Source organism: Pelodiscus sinensis, chromosome 31 (assembly GCF_049634645.1).
Source record: "Pelodiscus sinensis isolate JC-2024 chromosome 31, ASM4963464v1, whole genome shotgun sequence".
Taxonomy (NCBI): domain Eukaryota; kingdom Metazoa; phylum Chordata; order Testudines; family Trionychidae; genus Pelodiscus; species Pelodiscus sinensis.
Genome location: NC_134741.1, coordinates 5267437 through 5290079, shown reverse-complemented (window position 1 = coordinate 5290079; position 22643 = coordinate 5267437). Strand labels below are relative to the sequence as shown.

The 22643-nt window shown below is 54.3% G+C and overlaps 2 protein-coding genes and 6 non-coding genes across 8 annotated transcripts in view; 4 read left to right on the top strand and 4 right to left on the bottom strand.

Annotated features, from left to right (window-relative positions):
* The window catches only part of LOC142821592 (uncharacterized), a 361188-nt gene that overhangs the window by 321028 nt on the left and 17517 nt on the right, over positions 1-22643 (top strand). The gene's annotated exons all lie outside the window — the stretch shown is intronic.
* On the top strand, positions 274-345 carry TRNAK-CUU (transfer RNA lysine (anticodon CUU)). Its single transcript has one exon. It is a non-coding gene; the product is annotated as a tRNA-Lys (tRNA).
* TRNAI-AAU (transfer RNA isoleucine (anticodon AAU)) lies at positions 3308-3381 on the top strand. Its single transcript has one exon. It is a non-coding gene; the product is annotated as a tRNA-Ile (tRNA).
* On the top strand, positions 5549-5620 carry TRNAE-CUC (transfer RNA glutamic acid (anticodon CUC)). Its single transcript has one exon. It is a non-coding gene; the product is annotated as a tRNA-Glu (tRNA).
* LOC142821707 (small nucleolar RNA U3) lies at positions 6922-7137 on the bottom strand. The gene has a single exon (XR_012898393.1). It is a non-coding gene; the product is annotated as a small nucleolar RNA U3 (small nucleolar RNA).
* TRNAV-AAC (transfer RNA valine (anticodon AAC)) lies at positions 11219-11291 on the bottom strand. Its single transcript has one exon. It is a non-coding gene; the product is annotated as a tRNA-Val (tRNA).
* Positions 11741-11813, bottom strand: TRNAK-UUU (transfer RNA lysine (anticodon UUU)). Its single transcript has one exon. It is a non-coding gene; the product is annotated as a tRNA-Lys (tRNA).
* On the bottom strand, positions 14609-21955 carry LOC142821639 (zinc finger protein RFP-like). The gene is made up of 5 exons (XM_075913219.1): positions 20945-21955; positions 20612-20634; positions 19778-19893; positions 18200-18259; positions 14609-17310 (listed from the first exon to the last, which is right to left on the bottom strand). The coding sequence occupies exons 1-5, from the start codon at positions 21233-21235 to the stop codon at positions 16799-16801; spliced, it is 1002 nt and encodes a 333-aa protein (XP_075769334.1). The 5' UTR covers positions 21236-21955; the 3' UTR covers positions 14609-16798.

The following is a 22643-nucleotide window of genomic DNA, read 5'->3' as shown; positions in this document are numbered from 1 at the left end:
GCATGGATCCCACTCGTTCCTGCAGAAAATGAAACAGGCTGAGCATTTTGCAGAGAACAGGCCAGAGCCCTTCTCCTGCCCCTGGAGAGATGGAAATGGGGCCGTTCCTTGTGGGGAAAGAAGTGGGTGTGTCAGGAGTGGGGTTCGAGTTCAAACCTCTCCACAGACCAGAACCCCACATTAGGGGCAAGAAAGAGCCTTGAGTCAGGCAGTGGAGAACACTTGGCTCCTGTTATGCTGTGATGGGATATTAGGAAGCTTTTTTTCTACATAATCTGGCTAGCTCAGTCGTAGAGCATGAGACTCTTAATCTCAGGGTCATGGGTTCAAGCCCTATGCTGGGCGGTGCCCTTCCTTAACTCACATTCTCAGCCTGTGAGCAATTGGCTCTCACTTTTCACCAGGGTTTTAGAAAGAAAAAGTCTAGTCCTGGGGTCCAGCTTTAGTAGAACCAAAGAGAGAACCAACTGCAATTTCCATCTTCTGAGGAGAAGGGAAGAGGATTTTCTTCTCCTCAGTTCTAGCCACATCAGCCCGGGGGGAGAAAAAATAACCCTCTGCCCGCTGATTGTCCCCTGTCAGTTTCTGTAGCTTCACCTCCTTCCACAGCAGCTCCAGCTTTGAGCTACTTTTGTGTGTAGGTTGAGCTACTTTTGGGTTCAAGCCCCATGCTGGGTGGCGCCCTTCCTTAACTCCCAGACTCTGGTGCTGATCATGCAATAGAAGCACATTATGTTTAAACAGCTGCCATGTGAATGTACCTGAAAGTCACGAGGATCAATGATCTGTGTGAAAGGCAGGTGGCCAGTAATTAGAGTCCCAGGTATGTTGTGTGCACAAAGGAAGGTAGGAATGTGCACTGGGCAGTCTGATAATGGTGTTTAGTGAAAAGTAATAGGTGTACGCGCATTGCGCAGGAGGGTTTTTCTTGCACAAGAAGGGGCAGTGTAGATGCTCCTTCTTGTGCAAGAGTCTCTTCTGAAAAAAGTGGTGGCTCATTAGCTATGCAAATGAGGCTCAGCAATATTCTACACTTAGCCTCATTTGCATATTACTCATGCAAGAAGCTACAAGTGTAGACATAGCCCAGGTGTCCCTTCTGCTGGGACAGGCACGTTCTTCTCCTGGGTCTCAGAGTTTGGGTACCTTGTTGCCCTAGGAAGGGGTGTGACTAAAACACAGGCCTCACTGCAAGCAGGATTTGAACCTGCACAGGGAAACCTTATTGGATTTCAAGTCCAACAGCTTAACCACTTGGCCATCACAGGTCTGAGTCTTAGTAGCTCAGGGAAACTGGTAAATAATCCCAGTGCCCAGGCCTGACGTCACCTGACAGAATTCACACAGCAAACCATTTCAAAAGTCATGCAGAGGGGTCCTGGGCGCTCTGGTCTGAGGCTGCCTTGGAGGTGAGTTCTGCTTCCAGGTCTCCCTCCTCCTCCTTGGTCTTCTTCCTTCCTTTCCCTTTTCCTCCTTCTTCCTCTTCTCGTTTCCCCTTTTCCTTCTTCTTATCTATATAGTGATAATTTAGTCCTGCTTAACCAATTATTTTAGTATAATGTTACTAACCAAAGATAACATACTATTATGATTTACCTAACCAATCATACTTCACCGCCTTTGTTGATTTTCCCCCAGCAACATTAATGATACAGCCGACAGAAACAGTTACAAACCAGACAGTGATCCCACAGACAAACAATAGGAAAGTGAGGATGATAATCATAGAATGCCAATTGCACAAACTCAACTATTGCTAAGCAGTTTTTTTTCTGAACAAATGCTGTTAACTAAGTTCTCTCTACCCACCCTTAGATCTGTTTCTTACTTGGTGACGGTGGGGGTCAATAGGATCAGACCCCCTGGTCACAGCCTAGTGTGACCCTATTGAAATGCCATTTAGGTGGAACATGAGCTCAGGCTTTATAATTAATTGCTGCCACTCTGCCTGCAGAAGGTTTTAGTTTAGATCTGCCAAATAGCTAGAGGCCTTCCAATGGACACACGTTGTTACAGAGAACCATTCCAAGCATAAGACACCAGAACTCACAAGCACAGTCAACACAACTGCAAAGGGACTCAACCCTTCAGTCTTCTGACCCAAAGTCCGATGCCTTTTCTTTTAGGCCACACAGTCCTGTTTAGGAATGGACATTTCAAAGTGTGTAAGAAGGGAGCAGTCTAGCTAGCCAAAGCCGGTTGTTCTGCCAAAGCCGGTTGGGTGGGGAGGGGCTGGTTATGGGGAGGCAGAGTCCTGTGCCTGTCTCAGGGCATCCCAGGGAGGCTCCTTGCAGCCCAGGAGAAGAAGGGGGCTCTGGGTGGAAGGAAACAAGCAAAGCTGGTCCGAGTGGCCATAAGCCAGAACTCCAGTTCAGCCTAATTGAATCACTACTGGCTCATGTAGGTCCCATGGGCTGTGTCTCGACGGGCCAGTTTTTCCGGAAAATCAGCTGCTTTTCCGGAAAAACTTGCCAGCTGTCTACACTGGACACTTGAATTTCTGCAAAAGCGCTGACTCCCTACTGTAAGAAATCAGTGCTTTTTGCGGAAATACTGTGCTGCTCCCATTCGGGCAAAAGTCTTTTTCCAAAAGACTTTTGTGCAAAAGGGCCAGTGTAGACAGCAGAGATTTCGTTTTTGCAAAAAATCCCTCCAACTTTATGAGCTTTGGGCTCCCTATCTGCAGGCTCCCCAGAGAAAGAGTTCTGTGCCTCCTGCTGGGTGTCTGATGCCCCCTGGAGCTCAGTCTGATGCTATGGTCTGCCTGGCTGAGATGCGCTGGGCCCTAAAATGTAACCTGCCTGGAGCTTGCTGCTTATCCTTGTGGTCTCTTTTGTGGTCCCCAGGAGCTGTCAGCCTCTGACTCTTGCCCGCCTGGCGCTAGCAGGTGCCCCCCCCCAAACAATCTTTTAAATTGGTCTTTCTGGTCCCTCTCAGGGTGTTTTTCTCCTCAGCAGCAGTGCACAAGAGAGAAGCTGTTGCCAGTGGCCCTGCAAGACAAGATGAGCTTTGCCTGCCCCCCTCAGCCTGACTCGCTACTTGGCCCCATTCCTGCCTCTCTTCCCAGTGACTGAAAGGGGCTGCGGCTGCTGCTGACAGGGAAGAAGCTGGGAGGCAAGGTGCTGGCAGCAAGAGATTCCGGCTGCTTCTTTGCCCTGGGTTTCAGTGCACCATGCCGGCCACCAGCCACCTTGACCAAACCTCAAAGCATCTGGACTAGTGAGCCCACATCACAGTGAGTTGCTAGTGGCCCTGTCAGAGAAAAGGCGCCTTTCTGAAAGGGCCATTTGTGAGCTCAGCTTCTGAAGGCCAGCTAGCTCAGTTGGTTAGAGTGTGGTGCTAATAAGGCCAAGGTCATGGGTTCAAACCCCATGTTGGCCATGTGGTTGTTCAGTGCAGAGACTACTCTCCCTCCTTTTCTCTCCACCCCAGACACACTGCTATGGACAGGGAAGCAGAAACAGGCAAAAGGCTGAGAGCTTTGCAGGACGGAGGCCAGAGAACTGGTAGGAGGAGGATCCAGTCTGCACAGACCCAGTGGCTAAATGGGTCTGGCCAGCTTTCCCCTAATGGCAGGGAAAACTCTTCTCTTCCCTCCATTGTCCCCAGTGGGGTGACCTGATCCCAAATTCCTGCTGCTGCAGTGGCTGGCCCATGGCTCCTCCAGCCCAAGCCACAGAGGGAGGCTCCATATGTCCAGGTGATGGGACCATGTGCCCAGCCCACAGAGCTGCTGCCAACCACCTGGTCACCTGCTTCAGTGGCCCAGCAGCCCCTCCCCCAAAACCTGCTCCTGCTCAAGGCCCCCCTGAACCCACCCAGGCTCCTGCTCCTCTGACTTCTGCACTAGCCAGCCCACATCTCAGTGAGTCGCCCGTGGCCCCATCAGAGACGAGCTCTGGGCAGCGGCAGAGACGTCCCTGCACTGCCTGTGGGGTCTTTCCCAAAGGGCCCCTCGTGGGCTGCTGGCTCAGCTGTTTAGAGCTTGATGCTGATAACGCCCAGGTCGTGGATGCAAGCCCCATGCTGGCCCCAGGGGTGTCTGGTTTGGTGACTTGCCTTTGTGTAGCTGCCTGCTATGGACAAGGAGAAAGAAGCCCTGGGAGGTGAAGCAGCAGGAGGGAAGCAAGGAGCAGAGTGTCAGCTGCCAGCCGAGAGTCACAGGTGCCCTCTGCCTCCTGGGACCGCCCCTCCCTGAGCCGCCAGCCCCCTGTCTCTCACCGTGCGCCCCTTGGGGAGTCCACTCGCTCTGGGCTCCGGGGGCCTCCCGCTCCCACAGGGAATGACACAGCCCTGTGCCCTCGCCCAGAGCCACTCCCAGCCCGTGTGAAACAGGAGGGTTCATTGAGCATCTGACACAGCACAGGGACCCAGGCAGGCAGCAGGGGCTGCGGGTGAGGAGTGAGGGCACCAGAGGGGGCAGGGAAACAAGTAGCACCAAGACTCTTGCCACCAGGGTCTGGCCACCCGACTCCCTGCCCAGGCTGCTGGGCCCCCGACCACTTCAGCTGCCAGGTCAGCCCGGGAGCTAAGGCAGGAATGGGGGGAAGGAGCCAGTCAAACTGCAGGTGGCAGGAAACACCAGTCTCGCCTTCCTGGGCCGGGACAACGGCATCATGTTTGTGACACGGCTGCCAGACATCCCGGACAGTTAATAACCAGCTAGAGGGGTTTATGGGGAGCTCAGTGTGGGGAGCCTAAGATGAAATATTTAAAGGTCCCTGGTTCAATCCCAGGCTTTGCCATGTCTCTCGGTGCAGCAGGGCCCTCTCGGGTCTCCTTGCTGTGCTAGTGCCCTGTGACATCCCTGCATCCATCTTAGCCACAGCCCAGCACTGGAAACTCCCGTCCATCTGATTAACCCCCTTCGCTTCCAACCCTCCCTCAGAGTCCTTGCTTTCTTGGCTAAAGTCCCCTCCCTTGTGCGTGTGGCTGGCAGGGGTTACTAGATGGATCCATTTACATGTAGCTTCACTGAAACCCCCCCTTGTTGGCCTGCGCCCAGGTCAGTCCGTGTCACTGGCTCAGGGGTTTCTCCCCCAGCACGCTGCAGAGAAAGCCCTTGTGTGTGAAAGGGCCTCAGGGAGCCCAGAAACCAAGTTAAAAATAAACCAAAAGGAAACATTTTTGCGCCCAGTGGAACTCCTTGCCAGAGGATGTTGTGAAGGTGAAATCTACAAGAAGGTCCAAAATAGAACTGGAATATTTAATGCAGGAAAGGTCAATCAATGGCATTTAACCAGGATGGACAGGGCAGGTGTCTCTAGCTGGTGTATTCTAGAAGCTGGAAATGGGAGACAGGAGGGATCACTTAATAACTGTCTGTCCTGAGGATTCCCTCGGGACAATGAAATTGGCTGCTGTCATGAGACAGGATCCTAGGCTAGTTGGACAACTCACATGACTCAGTCTGCTTTGATGTTCTGTTTAGTTTCTGTTCTTGTTGCCTCTGGGCAAGGGAGAATGGACCTGCCCCCCCATCCTGAAGTGGACAGAAAATGGCCTGTGAAAGGCTAGTGTAGGTGAGCAAAAAGGCAAGTTTCATGTGTCCCTGATGGTCTAGTGGTTAGGATCCAGCACTCTCACTGCTGTGGCCTGGGTTCGATTCCCAGTCAGGGAAACCAGCCTGTGGTGACAGCTGCCTAGTCTCTTTTCTCACCTATGTGACAGCAGCTGTGACCCAAGAAGTTACTTCAGGCTCCTTCCCACCTCTCTGGCACTGCTAAAACAACACTTGCCATTTTCAGAAGGGGCAGAGCTGGGTGACTCAAACTGCCCTTTCCCTCTCCCATGTCAGCAGCCCTGCAGGAAGCTCTGTGACACACACAGCACTAGCCTGTGTAGTCAGGTTGGTACAAGATCCATTGGTTCAGTTTGGTTGTTGAAGGAGACAGAACTTGCTGCAGCCTCAGTACCCTGCGGAAATGACCCACCAGGCCTGGGCCCCTCGGAGAGGCAACGATTCCCCACTGGCCAGGGCAGAGCCTCCCTCTCACACAGTCATGGAGCCTTCTCCCCCTGGGCCTGCCTCCCCCTTCACTCAGCTCTCACTGCTCGGTGCTGCCAGGGATGGGCCTCACTGCTCGTCAGTGTTCCTGTTCCAGGAGCAGGTGAGTTTTGTCTTGTGCCCCAATATTGAGGTCGTGTGTCTCTGTTCGGGGGTGAGCCCCCGCGGCGCCTACCAGTTACTAACAAATATCTTAGCTACACGTTATGGGAGAAAGACACTAACCCAAGGGATAATTAACACTGGGCTGCGGCTAGTCTCTGCCTCCCGCAGGGCCACTAGGGAACAGATGGGAGACAAGGCATAAGGCAGATCCAAGGGGCTGACTAAATCCAGTGTGAGAAGCAAATGGAAAAAGACCCAGCAGCAGGTGAGAGAAAAGAATGAAAACATCAGGATCAGGACCAGAGCAGTTCGGCTATGTCTACATTGGCAAGATTTTGGGCAAAATCTTGCCGCCTGTCTACACTGGCCACAAGTATTTGCGCAAGAACTCTGAGTTTGTAACATACAAAATCAGTGGTTCTTGCGCAAACACTCTGACGCGCCCACTCACGGATAAGCTCTCTTGTAAAGTATTCTTGCGCAAGAGGGCCAGTGTAGACAGCAACATTAATTTCTTGCACAACAAAGCCCAATGGCTAAAATGGCCATAGAACCTTTCTTAAACAAGAGAGCATCTACACTGGTACGAATGCTTTTGCACAAAAGCACATGCCAGTATAGATGCTCTCCTGTACAAATGCTTTAATGCAAAAATTTTTGCATTAAAAGTATCTGCACAAAATCATACCAGTGTAGATGTAGCCTACAAGTAAATCCAGAAATTAAACAAAAACCAAGACAAAACAATAAAGTGAAATCCCCATTCCTCTCTACTGCAAAACTAATTTTGAACTTTTGGACATTAGCTAACCACTCAGCCTGTGCTCTCTTCCTCCAGCTTCCCAACAGGAAAGAAAGAACAATCATCAACAGCAGACAGCAATTACATTAAAGCAATACTGTCTGCTTGCCTCATGCTCAGAAGAGAACACTGTCACTCATCCTCATGGATAGCGAGACCAACCACTTTCAGCTGCATTTCTCTAGTTACCAACTATAGAAATGATCCCTGAAAGTAAAGTCTTATTAGCACCTGCTTCCCTACACACCCACACTCATGTGCATTCACTTTCTCCTCATGAGGAATGTTTTCACACAACACTTAGAAAACTAAAGAACAGAAATAATCTCAGCAAAGTGCTTGTCCCAGTCAAACACGCTCCATGTCCCTGTTTACAGAAACATGCCTCCTGATTAGCATGTGGAGCACCTGGCAGCCAATCAAAATCTCCTGGGCTACGTCTATACTGGCACCCTTGTCCGGAAAAGGGATGCAGATGAGCCAAGTCAGAATAGCAAATGCAGTGGGGATTTAAATTTTCCCCGCTGCATTTGCATTAATATGGCTGCTGCTTTTTTCCAGCTCGGGGCTTTGCCGGAAAAAAGCGCCAGTCTAGACGGGATCTTTCGGAAAATAAAGCCTTTTCCAGAAGATCCCTTATTCCTCTTAAAATCAGGAAAATTTAAATCCCCGCTGCATTTGCAATTCTGACTTGGCTAATCTGCATCCCTTTTCTGGAAAAGGGTGCCAGAGTAGACACAGCCCTGCTGTTTCTTCCTGAAACTGCAGTTCCTGGGGCTACTCTAAGTCAGTGGTAACAAACGGCCAGTCCTCAGACCAGCAAGGGGCCAAGAACCCCTGCCTGCCGGGCAGAGGTGGAAAGTAATAAAGTAGAAATACTTGATCACACTGCTCAAGACCTTTTTTGGGTATTTGTACTTTACTCAAGTAATTTATTTTTGTCACACTTTGATTTTTATTCAAATTATTTTATTTTTTTTAGACAATATTGTACTTTTTACTCCACTCCCATTTCCAGAGGCGCTGGGTTACTCTCGACTTGCATCATTCTGATTTGCTAAAGCCCAGCTGCATGTGCAAGCACCAGGCATCCAAAAAACAGCCAATCCACAAGCACAATGCCCCTGCCAAGGAAGAAGCCTTTTAATAGCTGCTCCAACACCTTGTCATTCAAACCCAGTATCCCTGCAGGCCCTGCCAGCCTGAGACCTGAGCGAGCAGGGCGGCTGCCCAGGGCTCCATGCTGAGGGGGTGATACGAGCAGTCTCATTTGACCTTACCTGGGGCCAGGCAGCTAAACAGGAGGGAACCCAGCAGCCGGGGTCAGGGGGGACAGAGGCACTTACTTGCACCGGGTGAATCCTCTGCTCTAGGGGTGCGGCATCGAAACCTTTTGTGCTGGAAAGGTTTGGGGAGGGCAGGGGCTCAGCAAAGGGGTGGGGTATTGGGGAAGGGACGGGATAGATCCTGGCTTGCCCTGACATTTCAAAGGTGACCTTGGGGGCATGTGGCCCCCTGAGCAGCCTCTGATGTTCCCTGTGTGAGCCCCAGAACCAGCCCTGAGTGAGGGGGGCAGAGGGAGCAGCTCACACATGCCAAGGGGCTGGGCAGGGGCATGACATGAGCCTGCAAGGCAGCAGTGACATCACAAGGAACTTTTACAGCACCTCAGCTCATTGGCTGGGAGGCAGTGACCTCACAGAGGGACCATGGCAATGTTCTCTGGGCTGTTGTACAAAGCTCAGTGCTCGTAAGAAACCCAAACACCCCCTGGCTACATCTACCCTGCAGGCTTCTTACACAAGAACTGTTTTGTGCAAGAGTTCTTGTGCAAAATGTCTTGTGCAAGAGCATGTCCACGCTGCCATGTGCTTTTGCGCAAGAATGTCCGTGGCAGTGTGCACGCTCTCTTGTGCAAGAAAGCTCTGATGGGCATTTTAGCCATAGGGGTTTCTTGCACAAAAAAACCCTGTTGCCCATTCATACTACCTTCTTCTGCAAGAGCTCTTTTTCACAAGAGGGTTTATTCCTCATGGGGAGAGGAATAACTCTAGCCCAAGAAGCCCTCTTTTCTTACGTTTTGCCATAAATTTACTTGTGCAAGAACGCGCGTGCAGTGTAGATGCTCCTTAAGTTTTTGCGCAAGAACGGCCGTTCTTGAGCAAGAAGCCTGTAGTGTAGACGTAGCCCCTGGGTGCCCAGAGAGGGGCTGTCTAGTCATGGTCTGGCTCAGTGCGCTCTCTGCAATGGGAAGATGTCCACAGAGGTGGGCCCAGCATCCACAGGAGCGTTTCCGATATGGGTGTTTAGTGACAGTGTCCGTCTCTGGTCTGATTTCACAGTGTGGTGAGACACTGGTACCCACAGCAGCATGGATGGGGTGGCTAGAGGGAGTGGCTGGCGGGCGGCCGGTAAGAGCAGTGGCAAGTGGCCAAGGGAGTGAGTGAGCCTCATTTGCATATCTAACGAGCTGCCATTGTTGTGGAAGAGGCTCTTGTGCCAGAAGGAGCATCTACACAGCCCCTTCTTGTGCAAGAAAAACCCTCTTGTGCAATGCCGCTACGCTTAGCCTCATTTGCATATTTCTGGCACAAAACCAGCAAGTGTAGACATAGCCCAATTGTTTTCACTGTCAGGGGCTCAGTGGTCCCCCCTCTTCCTACTTGCTCTCCCAAAAGAGACAGACCTGGCTCCCCTTTCTTTTCCCCCAGCAATTGCCATGCTGCAAAGCAGATACCAGAGACAGCAAAGATAACAGTCTGGGAGGCTCTGCTTCACGACGGAAAATGTGTTGGATTTATAAGCTGTGGTGCTCTGGGTGAGCCAGGGCAGTGATTTAAAGGTTGGGGGTTCAAATCCCATCAGAGTTACTTTAGCTGCTTCTTCATTTCCAGGGCAGCTTTTACAGAACGGGCAATCCTTAGGCTGACACTAGGATGGGCTTTAGTCCAGCAGACCCCAGCGAGGGTGGAGGCAAGGGCTGCTCTGAAAGGCTGCAGATGCCCATGGACCCTTTTGTCCCTCCATGTCTCCTACCAGTGCTGTGCATCACTCAAGCTATGTCTACACTACACTGTTCTTCTGAAAAAGCTAGGCAAATTGTGAACCCCAGTTTGCATAGCTTTTTCTGCTTCTTTTTTTGGAAGAGGCTTTTCTGATATTTGGCCTGTCTACACTGGGCCAAATGTATGGGAGGGGGAAAACCCTTTTTTGGAACATCCCTTCTTCATAAAATGAAGTTCACAGAGATGCCAGAAAATCATGTCTGCTCTTCCGAAAAATTTTGTGGAAGAGCAGATGTGTTCTCTGGACTAAACAGGGCAAACAGAGCCCTGATGTAGCATCTTATTTCAAGTTTAGGGTTCAGCGTAGACAGAGGGTTGACATATGGTAAACATTTTGAGCTACAGAAGTTGTCATTTTCATCTTATTTTGAAAAACGCTTTGGTGTTTACACAGCACCACATTTTGAAATAACCTGCTATTCCGAAATGTCCCTTCCTCCTCATGTAATGAGGTTTACAGGGATGTTGGAATAGCGAGCCCATTGTATTTCAAAATAATAGGGCACTGTTAACACACGGGATAGATATTACAGATGCCTTAGTACCCCGAAATAGCGCTGCATTGTCAAGGTCGCCTTACAGGACCACAGCAGGGGGCACGTTTGATGCTGAATTTTCAGCCTTCTCCTCTTGGAAGTCTTTGCTGCTCTCTACAGCCACGCATAGGCCTGACTCTGCATTGCCAGGGCCCCAGCCCCTCCCAGACTGCCAGACAAGAGACAGAGCTGCCAGGGGGCAGGTGTTTTCAGACTCGCAGCAGGGGGCACAAATCCCTCTCTAGGGAGCCTGCAGGAAAGGGAGCCAAAGAAGGTGGATTTTGAGGACTCTGCCTCTCCACAGCCATCCCCACCCCCACAGGCTTTGGCAGAACAAGGGGGAGAGGCTCTGCTCACCCTACTGAGTCCCACTGAGATGTTGAGCTTTTGTCCTGCCCCCCTCAGCTTGGCCTCCCTCCTCTGCCCCATTCCTGCCTCACTGCCTCCTTGGGCAAGTCACACAAGGGAAGCAGCAGGAGGAGCCGGCCCCATACGCCAGCTTCCAAATGCAGGGGAGGCTGAGACACAAGTGTCCATCAGGTGCCTGGCCTGACCCATCTGGCTTCCCCAGGCTGGCACCAAGGGGCATTCTCAGCTGATGTCACCCCCCCCCCCCATTGCATGGGAGTTGGGCTTATCCCAGGCACAGTCTGAGTAGCAGGAGCTGCATGTATCCGGGGCGCAGCAATAAGAGAAGACCATGTGTTTCTGCCTGGCTTTGAACCAGGGACCTTCTGCGTGTTAGGCAAATATGATAACCACTACACCACAGAAACACACACAAAGGCTGGGACTTGGAGGACAGTTCTGTTCCTGGCTCTTTCTATCACCCTGCTCTGCAGGGGAGGGGATGCACCTTGTGAACACTCCACCTCTTGTTCTCAGGGAAGCCACTAACCCGAGCTGCCAGCTCCTCATTTCCTCACCAGCCCCTTGAGATTTGTAGCTCAAAGCTGGAGCTGCTGTGGCAGGAGGTGAAACTACAGAAGCTGACGGGACAATCAGTGGGCAGAGGGTTATTTTTTCTCCTCCCTGGGCTGATGTGGCTAGAACTGAGGAGAAAAAAATTCTCTGCCCTTCTCCTTAGAAGATGGAAATTGCAGTTGGTTCTCTCTCTGCTTCTACCATAGCTGGACCCCAGGACTAGACTTTTGCTTTCTAAAACCCTAGTGAAAGCTGAGAGCAAATTGCTTGTAGGGTGAGAAAGTGAGTTAAGGAAGGGCACTGCCCAGCATGGGGCTTGAACCCATGACCCTGAGATTAAAAGTCTCATGCTCTACCAACTGAGCTAGCCAGGCTGTATGCAAAAAGCTTCCTAATATCCCATCACAGCATAACAGGAGCCAAGTGTTCTCCACTGCCTAACTCAAGGCTCTTTCTTGCCCCTAATGTGGGGTTCTGGTCTGTGGAGAGGTTTGAACTCGTACCCCACTCCCGACACACCCACTTCTTTCCCCACAAGGAACGGCCCCATTTCCATCTCTCCAGGGACAGGAGAAGGGCTCGGGCCTGTTTTCTGCAAAATGCTCAGCCTGTTTCATTTTCTGCGGGAACGAGTGGGATCCATGCGCCCTGTTCCCCAGTGACAAGTGTGTGTCCTCTTCCCCCCTTTCCACAGACACAGCAGGCCAGGGGGCTATGAGCCTCCAGAGGCCCCTTCCTACTTGGCCTCCCACAAAGCCGGGGTGAAAAGCTGTTAGACCCCAGCTCTCCTGGGCCAAGCCATGGCAGAGGTAGCAGGATTCACTCCCATCTTCTCCTGCCCGTGCCCTGGTGCTGAGGGGCCGGCCCCTTTCCTGCTGCCCCAACTCTTATTCCCACAATGCACTTTGTGCAGGGGCCATTGGTCTTTGTGCCAAGGTGCGTGACTGGGAGTGAAGGCTCCGGGCCCTTCCCCAAATACACAAATCCCCCCCTTCTAACCTGCTCACACTGTCTGGCTGCCTCTAGCACCAGCTGAGCTTAGGAGCCAGGTGGGCTACTGAGCCCCCAACAGTGAAAATAAGGGATGAGAACTGAGCTGCAGTTGGAGAATCCATTGTGCTCTGCACACTTGGGTTCAAATCCCATCCTTGTTGGCTGTTTGCAGCCCTCTCTCTTGCTTCTCCTAGAAGTTCAGTGCTAGCCCCTCCTGTAACCCTTTTCCATTAAAAGCATTTGCAGAAAATCATGCCAGGCTAGACGTAGCAGAGGTGTCTGCCTCAGTGACGACCCTTTCACAACCCTATGCAGGCCCTGCAATAGCTCAGCTGGCAGAGCAGAGGACTGTAGCAAGTGCCCGTTAGGGGGCTGGTTCAGCTCAAAGGGGAGACTTCTTTTCCCTTCCCCTAGCAGAGAAGGAGAAGAGAGGAAGGGCTTGCTGGCTCCTAGCCTGCACTGAGCTGCAGCCTGGGCTTTCCACATCCACCCGATCCTGCTATAGCTGAGACCTGCCATGGCCTGGTCACCCCTTCCTAGCACAGAAGCCCACGCTCAGCCCTGCCAGGCCCCTGCCTGGTTGGAGCCCAGGCAGGAATGCTCTTCCCAGACCTGTTGTGTCTTCCCCTGCCTCAACTCAGCTCAGAACTGGACCTGCCGTGGCTGGGGCGCCCTTCTCTGGTCAGAACCCCGTCTGGGACTGGACCTGCCATGCGGGGTAGAGAGGCCTGTCCTGTGGCCGTAGCAGAAGAGGAACCCCTGGGCACTGACCAGCCCTTGTTGCTGTGGCTGTCAGTGGGGAAGAGGGTCCAAAGGGACACTAGGCCAGCGTGCCCCGGAGCAGGGCACCTGCCAGGCAGTGTCCAGCTGGGGGAAGGGCTCTGGATGTTGCTGCTCACCATGCACGGGAAAGGTTCCTGTGCCAGTGCTGGGGATGGGTGGCCCATTGCTCCCATTCTGGCCCCCCCAAAAAAACAAACAAACAAACCCTCCCCTGCCCCGTGGGCCTCACTCCAGAGGTTGGCTTGTAGCAAAGTTACTGCAGAGGTAGAATGCAGGAGTGGGACGCTGCAGGTGCCTTTATGTGCTTTTGTCATGAGGCTAGTACTTCCTGTGTCTCCTGTGTCCCAAACAGAAGCTTCACCACACAGGCCCCTGCCTGGCTCGCTGGCTCAGCAGGTGTCACCCCTGGTCTGTCACTGGGGTTATGGCACAGCCCATGTCCCTGGCTGGAGCACCAAGCGGGGGAGGCCGTGCTCATGCCGATCCGCCTGGGAGTGGGCCCAGCTGCACAGTGCAAATATGAAATTCAGACAGACCCAGAGCTCCCAGGGCAAAGGGGAGACAAACGGACCGACAGGAGACTTGCAAAGCAGCGTGTTTGCAGATACCCCCCCCCCCCCCCCGGCATTTCTGCTTTGAGTCCTGGCAAGCGTATAACATCAGTGTTAACAATTTCCTCGTGTGTCTCCCCTAATTCACACAGCACCGCACAAGTGACCTGGGGTAAGTGGCTGGTCTTTGGGACTGGGCACAACCTGAATGTTGGGGTGATCTGTGGTGTGAGGAAGCATCAGTCACAGAGGCCGGCTTGCCCTGGCGACAGGCCAGACCAGAGTCCCCGTGGGGCCTGTCCGTGACTCCTTGTTGAGGGCCACAGACCCTCCCACCCAGCACTTGCAGGGTCCCTGCTCAGCCCAGCAGGCCAGGGGAGGGGGGGTGGGGCTGAGAGGAACAGGCTCCCAGGCTGCTTCAGGTTCACCGCGGAGATGAGTGTGGGGAGGGAGGGACAATCCCTGCTGCCACCCCACACCAGGCCCCAGATAATTCTTTGGCTTGTGTTGCACAGGGAAAAAGTTGGAGCAGGGGAAGAAGGGGTGCGATGGGGCAGAGAAGGGGTGGCACATGGGGGAGGGGGAGGGGGAGCAGAGGCAGGGTGGGACTTGTGCCAGTGGGGTCACCCCAGGTCCCATGTCCCCCTAGGGATGCCCCTGCTCAACGTGTCCTTCCTGTCATCCAGCCCCTACCTGCGAGACACCTCCCCCCACCACTTGCTGTGTCCGTCCTCTTCTCCAGCACCCTGCCCACAGGACCCCCCCACCCTTCACTTGTCATGTCCCTCCTGTCTGCACATCCCCAACCCTGAGAGACTCCCCCCCCCCTCTCGCCCACATCTCTCCTCAGATCTCCTTGACCCCTCCCTTCTGTGTCCCTGCACTCACGGGGGCAGGGCAGGAGGGGTGCAGCGGTGGGGCTAACCAGGGATGAGCAGGGCCTGAAGCGGCTCTGGGGCAGGGCCTGGGGTGGAGCAGGGGTGGGACGTGGTTGGCAAAGATGGGCCAGGGAGGGAACTAGCCTCCCCTGGGCAAGCTTCTCCTCCCCCACGTCCAGGCTGTTAGTGCTTGAGGGGCTCACGCTGGATAGATGGGTGATGAGGTCTCAATACAGAGCCGCCCCCAGCCTGGGGACGGGCCCTGCTGTGTGGCTGGGAACAGCTGGAAGGGAGCCCTGAGCCTGGCTCTGCCACATCCCAGCCGGGGGCTCTAACCAGGGGGTGAAATCACCAGCCCCCCTCCCCCTTCCCCACTGAATGTGGGGCGAGGCAGATGCCTGCCTCATTCTGGCAAGAAATGCCTCAGGCGCCTGAGCCCCCCGACCCCGGCGCTGGGTTCCAGCGGGTGGATTGCTAAGCAGGGACTGGCGCCCCCTGCAGGCCAGACTCAGGCACCGGCCTGTGAGAGGGGCGGGGCTTAGCACACCCCTCCCCTCCTGTCAGCATCTCCCCTGGCTGGCTTAGATGGCTCCCCAGGCCCTGCCTGCTGAGCTGGCTTTTGTGTGTGTGACGCCCACATGTTGCTTAGGGAGTTTAAGCCCCTAACTCAGCTGTGCAGGTCACAGTCTCTTCCTGGGATTTTCTAGTGGCCTAAAAATTAGGCCCCATGACACTCAGCATTGTAACTCCTTGGACCCTTCCTGGATTGCACCTTGTGCACCAGCCACCTCCCCACAGAGCCCTGTGGAGGAGCTGCTGGTTGACAAGGTGTGGGCAGGACAGAGGAGTCCAGTCTGGGCAGGGACACAGCGCAGCAAACCCCAAACTCTCCTCCTAGGGGAGGGATATTCCCTGTGGGCACTCCAGGGATGCACCCCCCTCAGGCAGCAAATCCCTGGCCTCTGCCTCCAGGAGCTGCAGCTGGGACAGTGAAGTGGCACAAACAAGAATTGCTTGTCTAGTTTATTTACAGTAAGTCACCGACGCTGGACAGCGAAAGGGCCTGAGAAGGAGGGTTCAAAACCCAGCCTGGAAGGAGATTTTCACCATGTCTCCAGGACTCTCCCTTTAGTCTTGTTTTATTTTCATTTGAATTTTCCTTCTAATCCCCTCTGGCTAAACAAACCCTTTTCCTGCCTCCCTCAGGCCTCAGGATTAAAAATAAAATAATAATAAAAACCCTTCATGCGACTGGCCCAGTGATTTTGAAGGGGATGGTCACCAACCAGTAGAGTTTGGAGGCTCTGACAGGGGATCCTGACTGGTCTGGCTGGGAGCCTGTCAAGTGCTGGCACGTCAACTCCCCTCCCCCCAGTGCCCTGCTGCTCCTGCCCAGCGCCTCAGCACTGCCCCCGGGAGCCTCCTGCTTGTTGTGCAGGGTGGGGGAGACAGAGGCAGGGGGCGCTGATGTCACTCTGTCCCTCTCCTCCTGTACAGGGTGAGGAGGGTGAGACCTCAGCAAAGAGGTGGGGCAAGGGCAGGGCCTCGGAGAAGGGGCGGGGCAGGGCAGGGGTACTTGGGTTGCGGTAACTCCTGGACTGACTTAAATAAAACTCGGGATCTTCTGTTTCCAATGGCTGGAGTTTGCTGTGTGAAGGGGTTTGGTCTGTCTACATCCCTCACCTTCCTCTGCACTCTGTGTGTGACTGTCAGTGTCACCGGCTCCCCAAAAGTCACAGGGGAAGGTGACTGTGCCCTGCAGCAGGAGCTCTGGCTGGCAGATGGGTACAAATCACTCCCTGTTTCTGTGGAGCTTCCAGCTTCTCCCCAACCCCTTAGTGATTAATTCTGTGTCCTCCCCCACCCCTCCTACCAGCCTGTCCCCTGCCCGACTCTTAGATCTGTCCCCTGCCCAGCCCTCACCTCTGCCTGTCCCCAGCCCAGCTGTTAGTTCTGCCCCTGCCCAGCCCCCACCTCTGCCTCATCTGCATTCTCAAGGGGTTTTCTCCGTACCCTTCCAATCTCTGGGGCTGGAGGGAGGGAGGGAGGGGCAGGAGCTTTCAGGGATCCTAGAAATGAGGAGCCAGGAGGTAGGTAGGGGGAAGTCCTCCAGGGTCACAGAGACTGGGGTGTGTGAGGCTAGAGAAGCTGATTTCAGGGGCACAGGCTGAGTGGGGATGCTGACCACACCCCCAGCCAGGGTCGGATTCTCTCCCCAGGGAGGGAGCCCGTCGGGAAAGTGAAGATCAGGGCCTCAGAACCAGCATCAATAAATCTCACCTGCCCCCGGTCACAGTCCAGACAAACACGGATCCTGCTGGGGGGGATCAGGTGCAGGGGAGTCAAAGGGGAGGTGAGAGCTCGGAACTGACTCCCCCACCTCTCCACAGCCCAGATCCCCTCTTTAGGGATACGTCTGATCCATCCCTTCCTGCTCACAGACTCTCTGGCCACCCCCACAGCCCAGTGTCGCCCATCCCCCACCTCCACCTCCCAGCAATGTCTCCCCGAGGTGAACCCCTCACGGCCCAGCACATAGGGCCGAGTGTCAAATCTCTCCGGGTTGTCAGGCAGTCGCTCCTGGGTACGGTCCCAGATAACATATTTCCCATCCTCAGACAGGGCAAGCTGGGAATTCACCGTGTCTGGATCCAGAGTCACAGTCGCTGGGGAGAGAGAATCAGGGCGTGAGGGGCAGAGCTCAGCCCTGGGGGCGGCTGGGGCCATTTCTCACCCTCCCCAGCAGCCCTGTTGTGGCTGGGACAGGTCTGGGCCCCAGGGAGCTGCCTCTGCCCTGGGCCCTGAGACTGAGCCGAGCTGTCACTGCAGCACCTGAGCTTGGGCAATGGGACCCGCTTCATCAGCTTCTCATTTGTGTGCAGACGCTGCAGCCTCCTGCCCCCCAACTCGGGCTGCTCCACCCCCAGGGCCAGGCCCAGAGCAGGAGGGTTCGGGGGGGGGAGGGCAGAGGAGGCAGGTTCCAGCTTTAACCCCCAGAGGGAAACTCCCTCCCCTGCTGCAGCCTCCACCCCCCGCCCAGGGCACAGAGGGGAGGGGGCAGCGCGGGGGAAGAGCCGCCTCACCCCAGAGAGCAGGGCCTGGGCATTAGTCACCCCAGGGCAGTGGAGGGTCCAGGGCTCTTCAGGGCAGCCAGGCTCAATGGGGGGAGCCCAGCTCTGGCTTCTGGCCTGGCCGGGGACAGGGCTCTGGGGAAGGGGATCTGGGGTGGGGTCACTGGGAGGGGCAGCACAGGGCAGAGGCTGGTGCCCAAGGAGGGGCTGCGCTGATCAGCTGCCCCGACACAAAGTGCAGCCCCTGTCTGCAAAGCCCCCTGCCTGCAAACTGCGCCCTTAGTGAGAAGTGGGGGGGTCCGACCATCCCATTGCTTAAAGGGGCAGGACACGGCCCCTCGTCCTTCTGATCCAGTGCCCCTGGGGCTCCTCACCACTCAGTGGGCAGGTTTGGGGCTCTGCCTGTCGTGGTCACTGGGGGTTTGGTTGGTGACTTGAGCTACAAGCTCAGGAAGGTGTTTTCAGTCTCCACTTGAAACCTCACCTTGTCTGAAAGCTCCCGGGGACTTTCCTCTTGCTCTCTCCAGCACAGTGGGCAGCATGTCTGGTGGGGGAAGGGAGAAGATGGGTGAGATTCAGGAGTCTATATTGCCCACGACATCCCCAATCCTAACACACAGAGCTGGGTTTTTGTTATAGCTGCCCTCCCCCCCCCCCCCCCCCCCCGAACCCTCTTGGGTATGTCTACAGTGCAGAGAAGAGGCTGCTGCTGCCGATCTCCCAGGGTTTGAATTAGCGGTCATGTTAAGACAGCTAATCACACTGAGAGGCTCTTCTGTAGCTGGTGGTAGACCTGCTTTCAGGAGGAGTAAAGGAAGTCAGAGGGAGAATGCTCTTCTCTCCATTTTCTGCTATGTGTACAGTGCCAAAAGGCCCTGGGGATTCCAGTGGATGAGAAGCTGGTTATGAGTCAAGAGGGTACCCTTGTAGCCAAGAAGGCGAATGGCATATTAGGATGCATTAGGAGGAGCATTGCCAGCAGATCTAGAGAAGTGATTATTCTCCTCTATTTGGCACTAGTGAATCCACATCTGGAGTATTGTGTCCAGTTCTGGGCCCCCCACTACAGAAAGGATGAGAAGAGTGAGGGGGGATTTGGTGGCAGCCTTCAACTTCCTGAAGGGGGGTTCCAAAGAGGATGGAGAGAGGCTGTTCTCAGTGGTGACAGATGGCAGAACAAGGAGCAATGGTCTCAAGCTGCGGTGGGGGAGGTCTAGGTTGGATAGTAGGATTAAACTATTTCCCTAGGAGAGTGGTGAAGCACTGGGATGGGTTCCCTAGTTAGGTGGTGAAATCTCCATCCCTAGTGATTTTTAAGTGTTGGCTTGATAAAATCCTGACTGGGTTGATTTAGTTGGGGTTAGTCCTGCCTTGGGCAGGCATCTGGACTCAGTGACTCCTGAGGTCTCTTCCAGCCCTATGATTCTCTGTTTCTAAGAGCTGAATTAAGCTACTTCAACTTCAGCTAGGCAATTCATGCCATTAAAGAAGTTTGAAGCCTCCTACTTTCTCACTCAGGCCTCTCCCTGCAAAAGAACCAACCTCATAGCCTCACTGGAAGCCCAGGACAATCTGTGAAGAGATTCGCTTTCTCCTCAACATCCCTCCCACCCTGCAGACTCCGCTGGGTTTGGCTCATTCACTTCCTGACATTTGTCACAGCCTAGGCCCAGATCCTGCAAAGACTTTGGCCTCAAAGGAACTTCACCCACTTGGGTCCCTTTGACACGAGCGGTTCAGAGTTTGCAAACTCCTGGCTCTACCTGTGAGCCGTGGGGTCTGTGTACTCAGCGTCTCTGCAGAGAGCAGCACGGAGCTGGGCGTGTTTCTGTCTGTGTGTCGGCCATTTTGTGCTCTAACAGTAGCTGTAATTACAAAGTAGCTTTTGGAACAAATAAGTTTCAATTAATCAACCTGAGTGTCTGGGATGGCAAGTGGGTGCCATTCTCACCTCACAATCAACAGAAGTTTAATCTAATGAGGAACTAAATAACCACCATCGGTCTCTTTCCATGGCCTCAGACGCTTCACTCACTCTCCCCTCCCCATCCCTTCTCGGTACCTGTGAACTGCCTCAGTGTCTCCGACAGCGCAGTCGTTTGCCGGGAGATACCCCTGACTCGCTCGTCCAATTCAGGAGAAATCTCCTCTGGCGGCTGGAACGGCCCCATCTCACACCTGGGGATAGACAACGTCACATGGGGACAGTGCACCGAGTGACTCAGTTCCCCAGCTCTGGCCAGTGAGTCGCTGCTCTGCTGGGCCTGGAGTTCGAATCCTCCAGTTCTCCCAGCCCCAGAGCAGGGGCAGCGCAGCCCTTGGCCCTGCAACATCCCCTCAAAGGTCCCATGAACAGTCTGCAGCTCTGGCCTGGGGAGACCAGCTGGGGGACAAAAGGGGAACTGAGTCTCTCCAGCCAACTCACCCCTTGGCCTCCAGGCGCTGAGGGGCAGGAGGTTCCCAGGGGAAGGGCTGTAGGAATCTGCCCACTAGGGACTCGACTGAGACACCAGCTCCCCCCTCCCCAGCCCATTCCCACAGGTCTCCAAACAGCCCTCGGGTGGGACAGACTCTGGGTCCCTGCTGCCCTGGGCTGAATGTGCCCAGTGCCCAGCAGTGACAGGCCCATGTCCCACCCCGCAGCCCTGAGGCAGCCAGTCCCCAGGGAGGTGACAGCTCCAGGATACACTTGAGCTCAGACTGTGCCCTGAATGGGGAATTCCAGAGTCTGCTGGGCCAGGGGAGAGCCGCAGGCTGACGCTGATCAGAGATTTGTGCCCAGCCTGTGACCTTCCCCTCACATCTGGCTGCAGGGCCCTGGGGAGATGTGGTGCCAACATCAGCTCCAAGCTCTTTCCCTGCACTGGGCAGTGTGAGGGGAGTGAGAGACACCTACCTGCTCAAGGTGCTTCTCACGTCCTGGAGGAGAGAGAGAGAAAAGAATCTCAGTCCCATTGGGCACACACAAGGGACTCAGTGAAAGAATTTTGCAAACATGGGAACAAGGGGCCCTGCCCTGGCCCCAGGAACATGGATCCCCTGAGTGAATGGGGCTTTGCCATCTCTAGTAGCTCTGTGCCTGTGACTCTGCAAAGCACAACAGTCGCTCACACGGCAGCAATGCACCTGCTGAGTTACACCCAGATCTGACAGCTGGACCCCAGCGCTTGTGATTCAGGAGCCTCCCTTCCCTGTGTGAGGAGCTGGGACGTTTCTCCCTCAGTCTCACCTGCAGGAATTCACTCGCTGGCTTCTGACACGTCCCCTCCAGCTCACTGATCCGATCGCTGAGATGGGAAATCTGTGCGGAGAGTTTCCTGACAGTGTCAGTCTGGAGCCTCCCAGTTTCTTCATCCAACTGCTCCAGCTGGGCCAGCAGGAGTCGCTCTTGTTCCTCCAGGAACTGCTGCAGCTGCTGAAACTCGGCCACAATCTTCTTCCTCTCGGCTTGTGTCTGTTTCTGTATGAAAATGGGGAAAGGGCTGGTCAGGGGCATGGATGGAGCCCAGGGCCCTTTCATGGGGATCTGAGTGTGCAGCAAAGAGAACTTCTTGGAAAACCCTCAGATTTCTGACATTTGACTCTGCCCTGTGGGTCAGTTTTCCCTTTGGCCCCTGTGTCCCTCTGAAAGGGAGACCCCCATGTCTGTCATGGGCAGCATCTTCTGCTATCCATGGGCTCTGGGAATTCACATCCAGAGCAGTAGGGGGCAGGACTCAACACCCAGATTCTCTTTAAACTTCTTCATCAATGTGTGGAATATTTTTTCTATGTGCACTGAGGCAAGTGTAAATATGCACCACCAGCTGAAACACCTAGCTGTTGACATTCTGCCAATTAGCTGGGGAGCATCTGAAACTCTCCTGAGCTGCCGCCCAAGCACTCAGTGTACTGGGAACACTGCTTGGCCCCGCACTGACACAGATACCCAGGGAGAGGACAGAAGCAAACCCATTAGCAGGAAATGAGCAGACCCAGCAGACAGCCCTTCCCCGGGACATTCAGGTAACTGGAGGAGGATTTATGGGAAAGCCACAAAGGCTGGATATGAACTCATCCCCTGACATGGAAGCTCAGGGCCTGTCCAGATATGAATCTAATCCAGCAACCCAAGATCGTGGCAAAACTAAGGATGTTAACTAGTGATTAATTGACTAGTCAAGTAGTCGATGGACTTTCCATTAACTAGTCGACATGCACTTCCCTATTCCTCCTTGTACATTTCAAAGGAGGAATGCAGAATTCCGCGTGCAGCCCAGAGCCAGCGGGAAGTCCCGCTGACTCCGGGCTGCGTGTGGGTACCAGCTTTGAAATGCACAAGAATCCCCAGTGGGAGTCAGAGTCCCCGCTGATCCTGGGCTCCATGCTGCACTGCCGCTTTGAAATGTCATGTGGAGCCGGCTCAGCTGGGAAGTCCTCAGCTGACCCCAGGCTCCACATACACTGCACCACACAGCTGAGCCTGGGATCCGCTGTGCAGCACTGCCCCTTTGAAATGCCAAGCTGGGATCCGCTGTGCAGCGCTGCCCCTTTGAAATGCCAAGCTGGGATCAGCTGTGCAGTGCTGCCCCTTTGAACGCCGCCATGGTGTTTCAAAGCAGCAGTGCTGCACAGCTGATCCCAGGCTCAGCTGTGTGGCACTGCCACTTTCAAGTACCCTTTCTTCCCCCCTTTGCTGCCTCTGTCTGATGGGGGGTGGAAATCAACTAGTCAACTGATTATCAGATCAGCATTTGCTGTTTTTACAAAAGTGCACGGAGCGTCCTAACGTCAAGAGCATTTTTGCGCAAGAAAATGTGCAGCAGATCGGCAGAACAGAGGGCTTTTTGTGGCATAGGTATTCCTCTTTCTATGAGGAATAACTCCTTTTTGCGCAAGAGTTCTTGTGCAAAAAGGTGTGTGTGGATGGGCAACAGGGTTTTTTGTGC

What these genes read in the sequence shown, in the direction of transcription:
- LOC142821639 (XM_075913219.1), bottom strand. Translation starts at nt 21,235, where the DNA reads ATGAAAGGGCCCTGGGCTCCATCCATGCCCCTGACCAGCCCTTTCCCC. An exon ending in CAGCGAGTGAATTCCTGCAG is followed by an intron (nt 20,635 to 20,944) that starts GTGAGACTGAGG and finishes TCTCTCCTCCAG; the next exon opens with GACGTGAGAAGCACCTTGAG. An exon ending in GTGAGAAGCACCTTGAGCAG is followed by an intron (nt 19,894 to 20,611) that starts GTAGGTGTCTCT and finishes GTCTATCCCCAG; the next exon opens with GTGTGAGATGGGGCCGTTCC.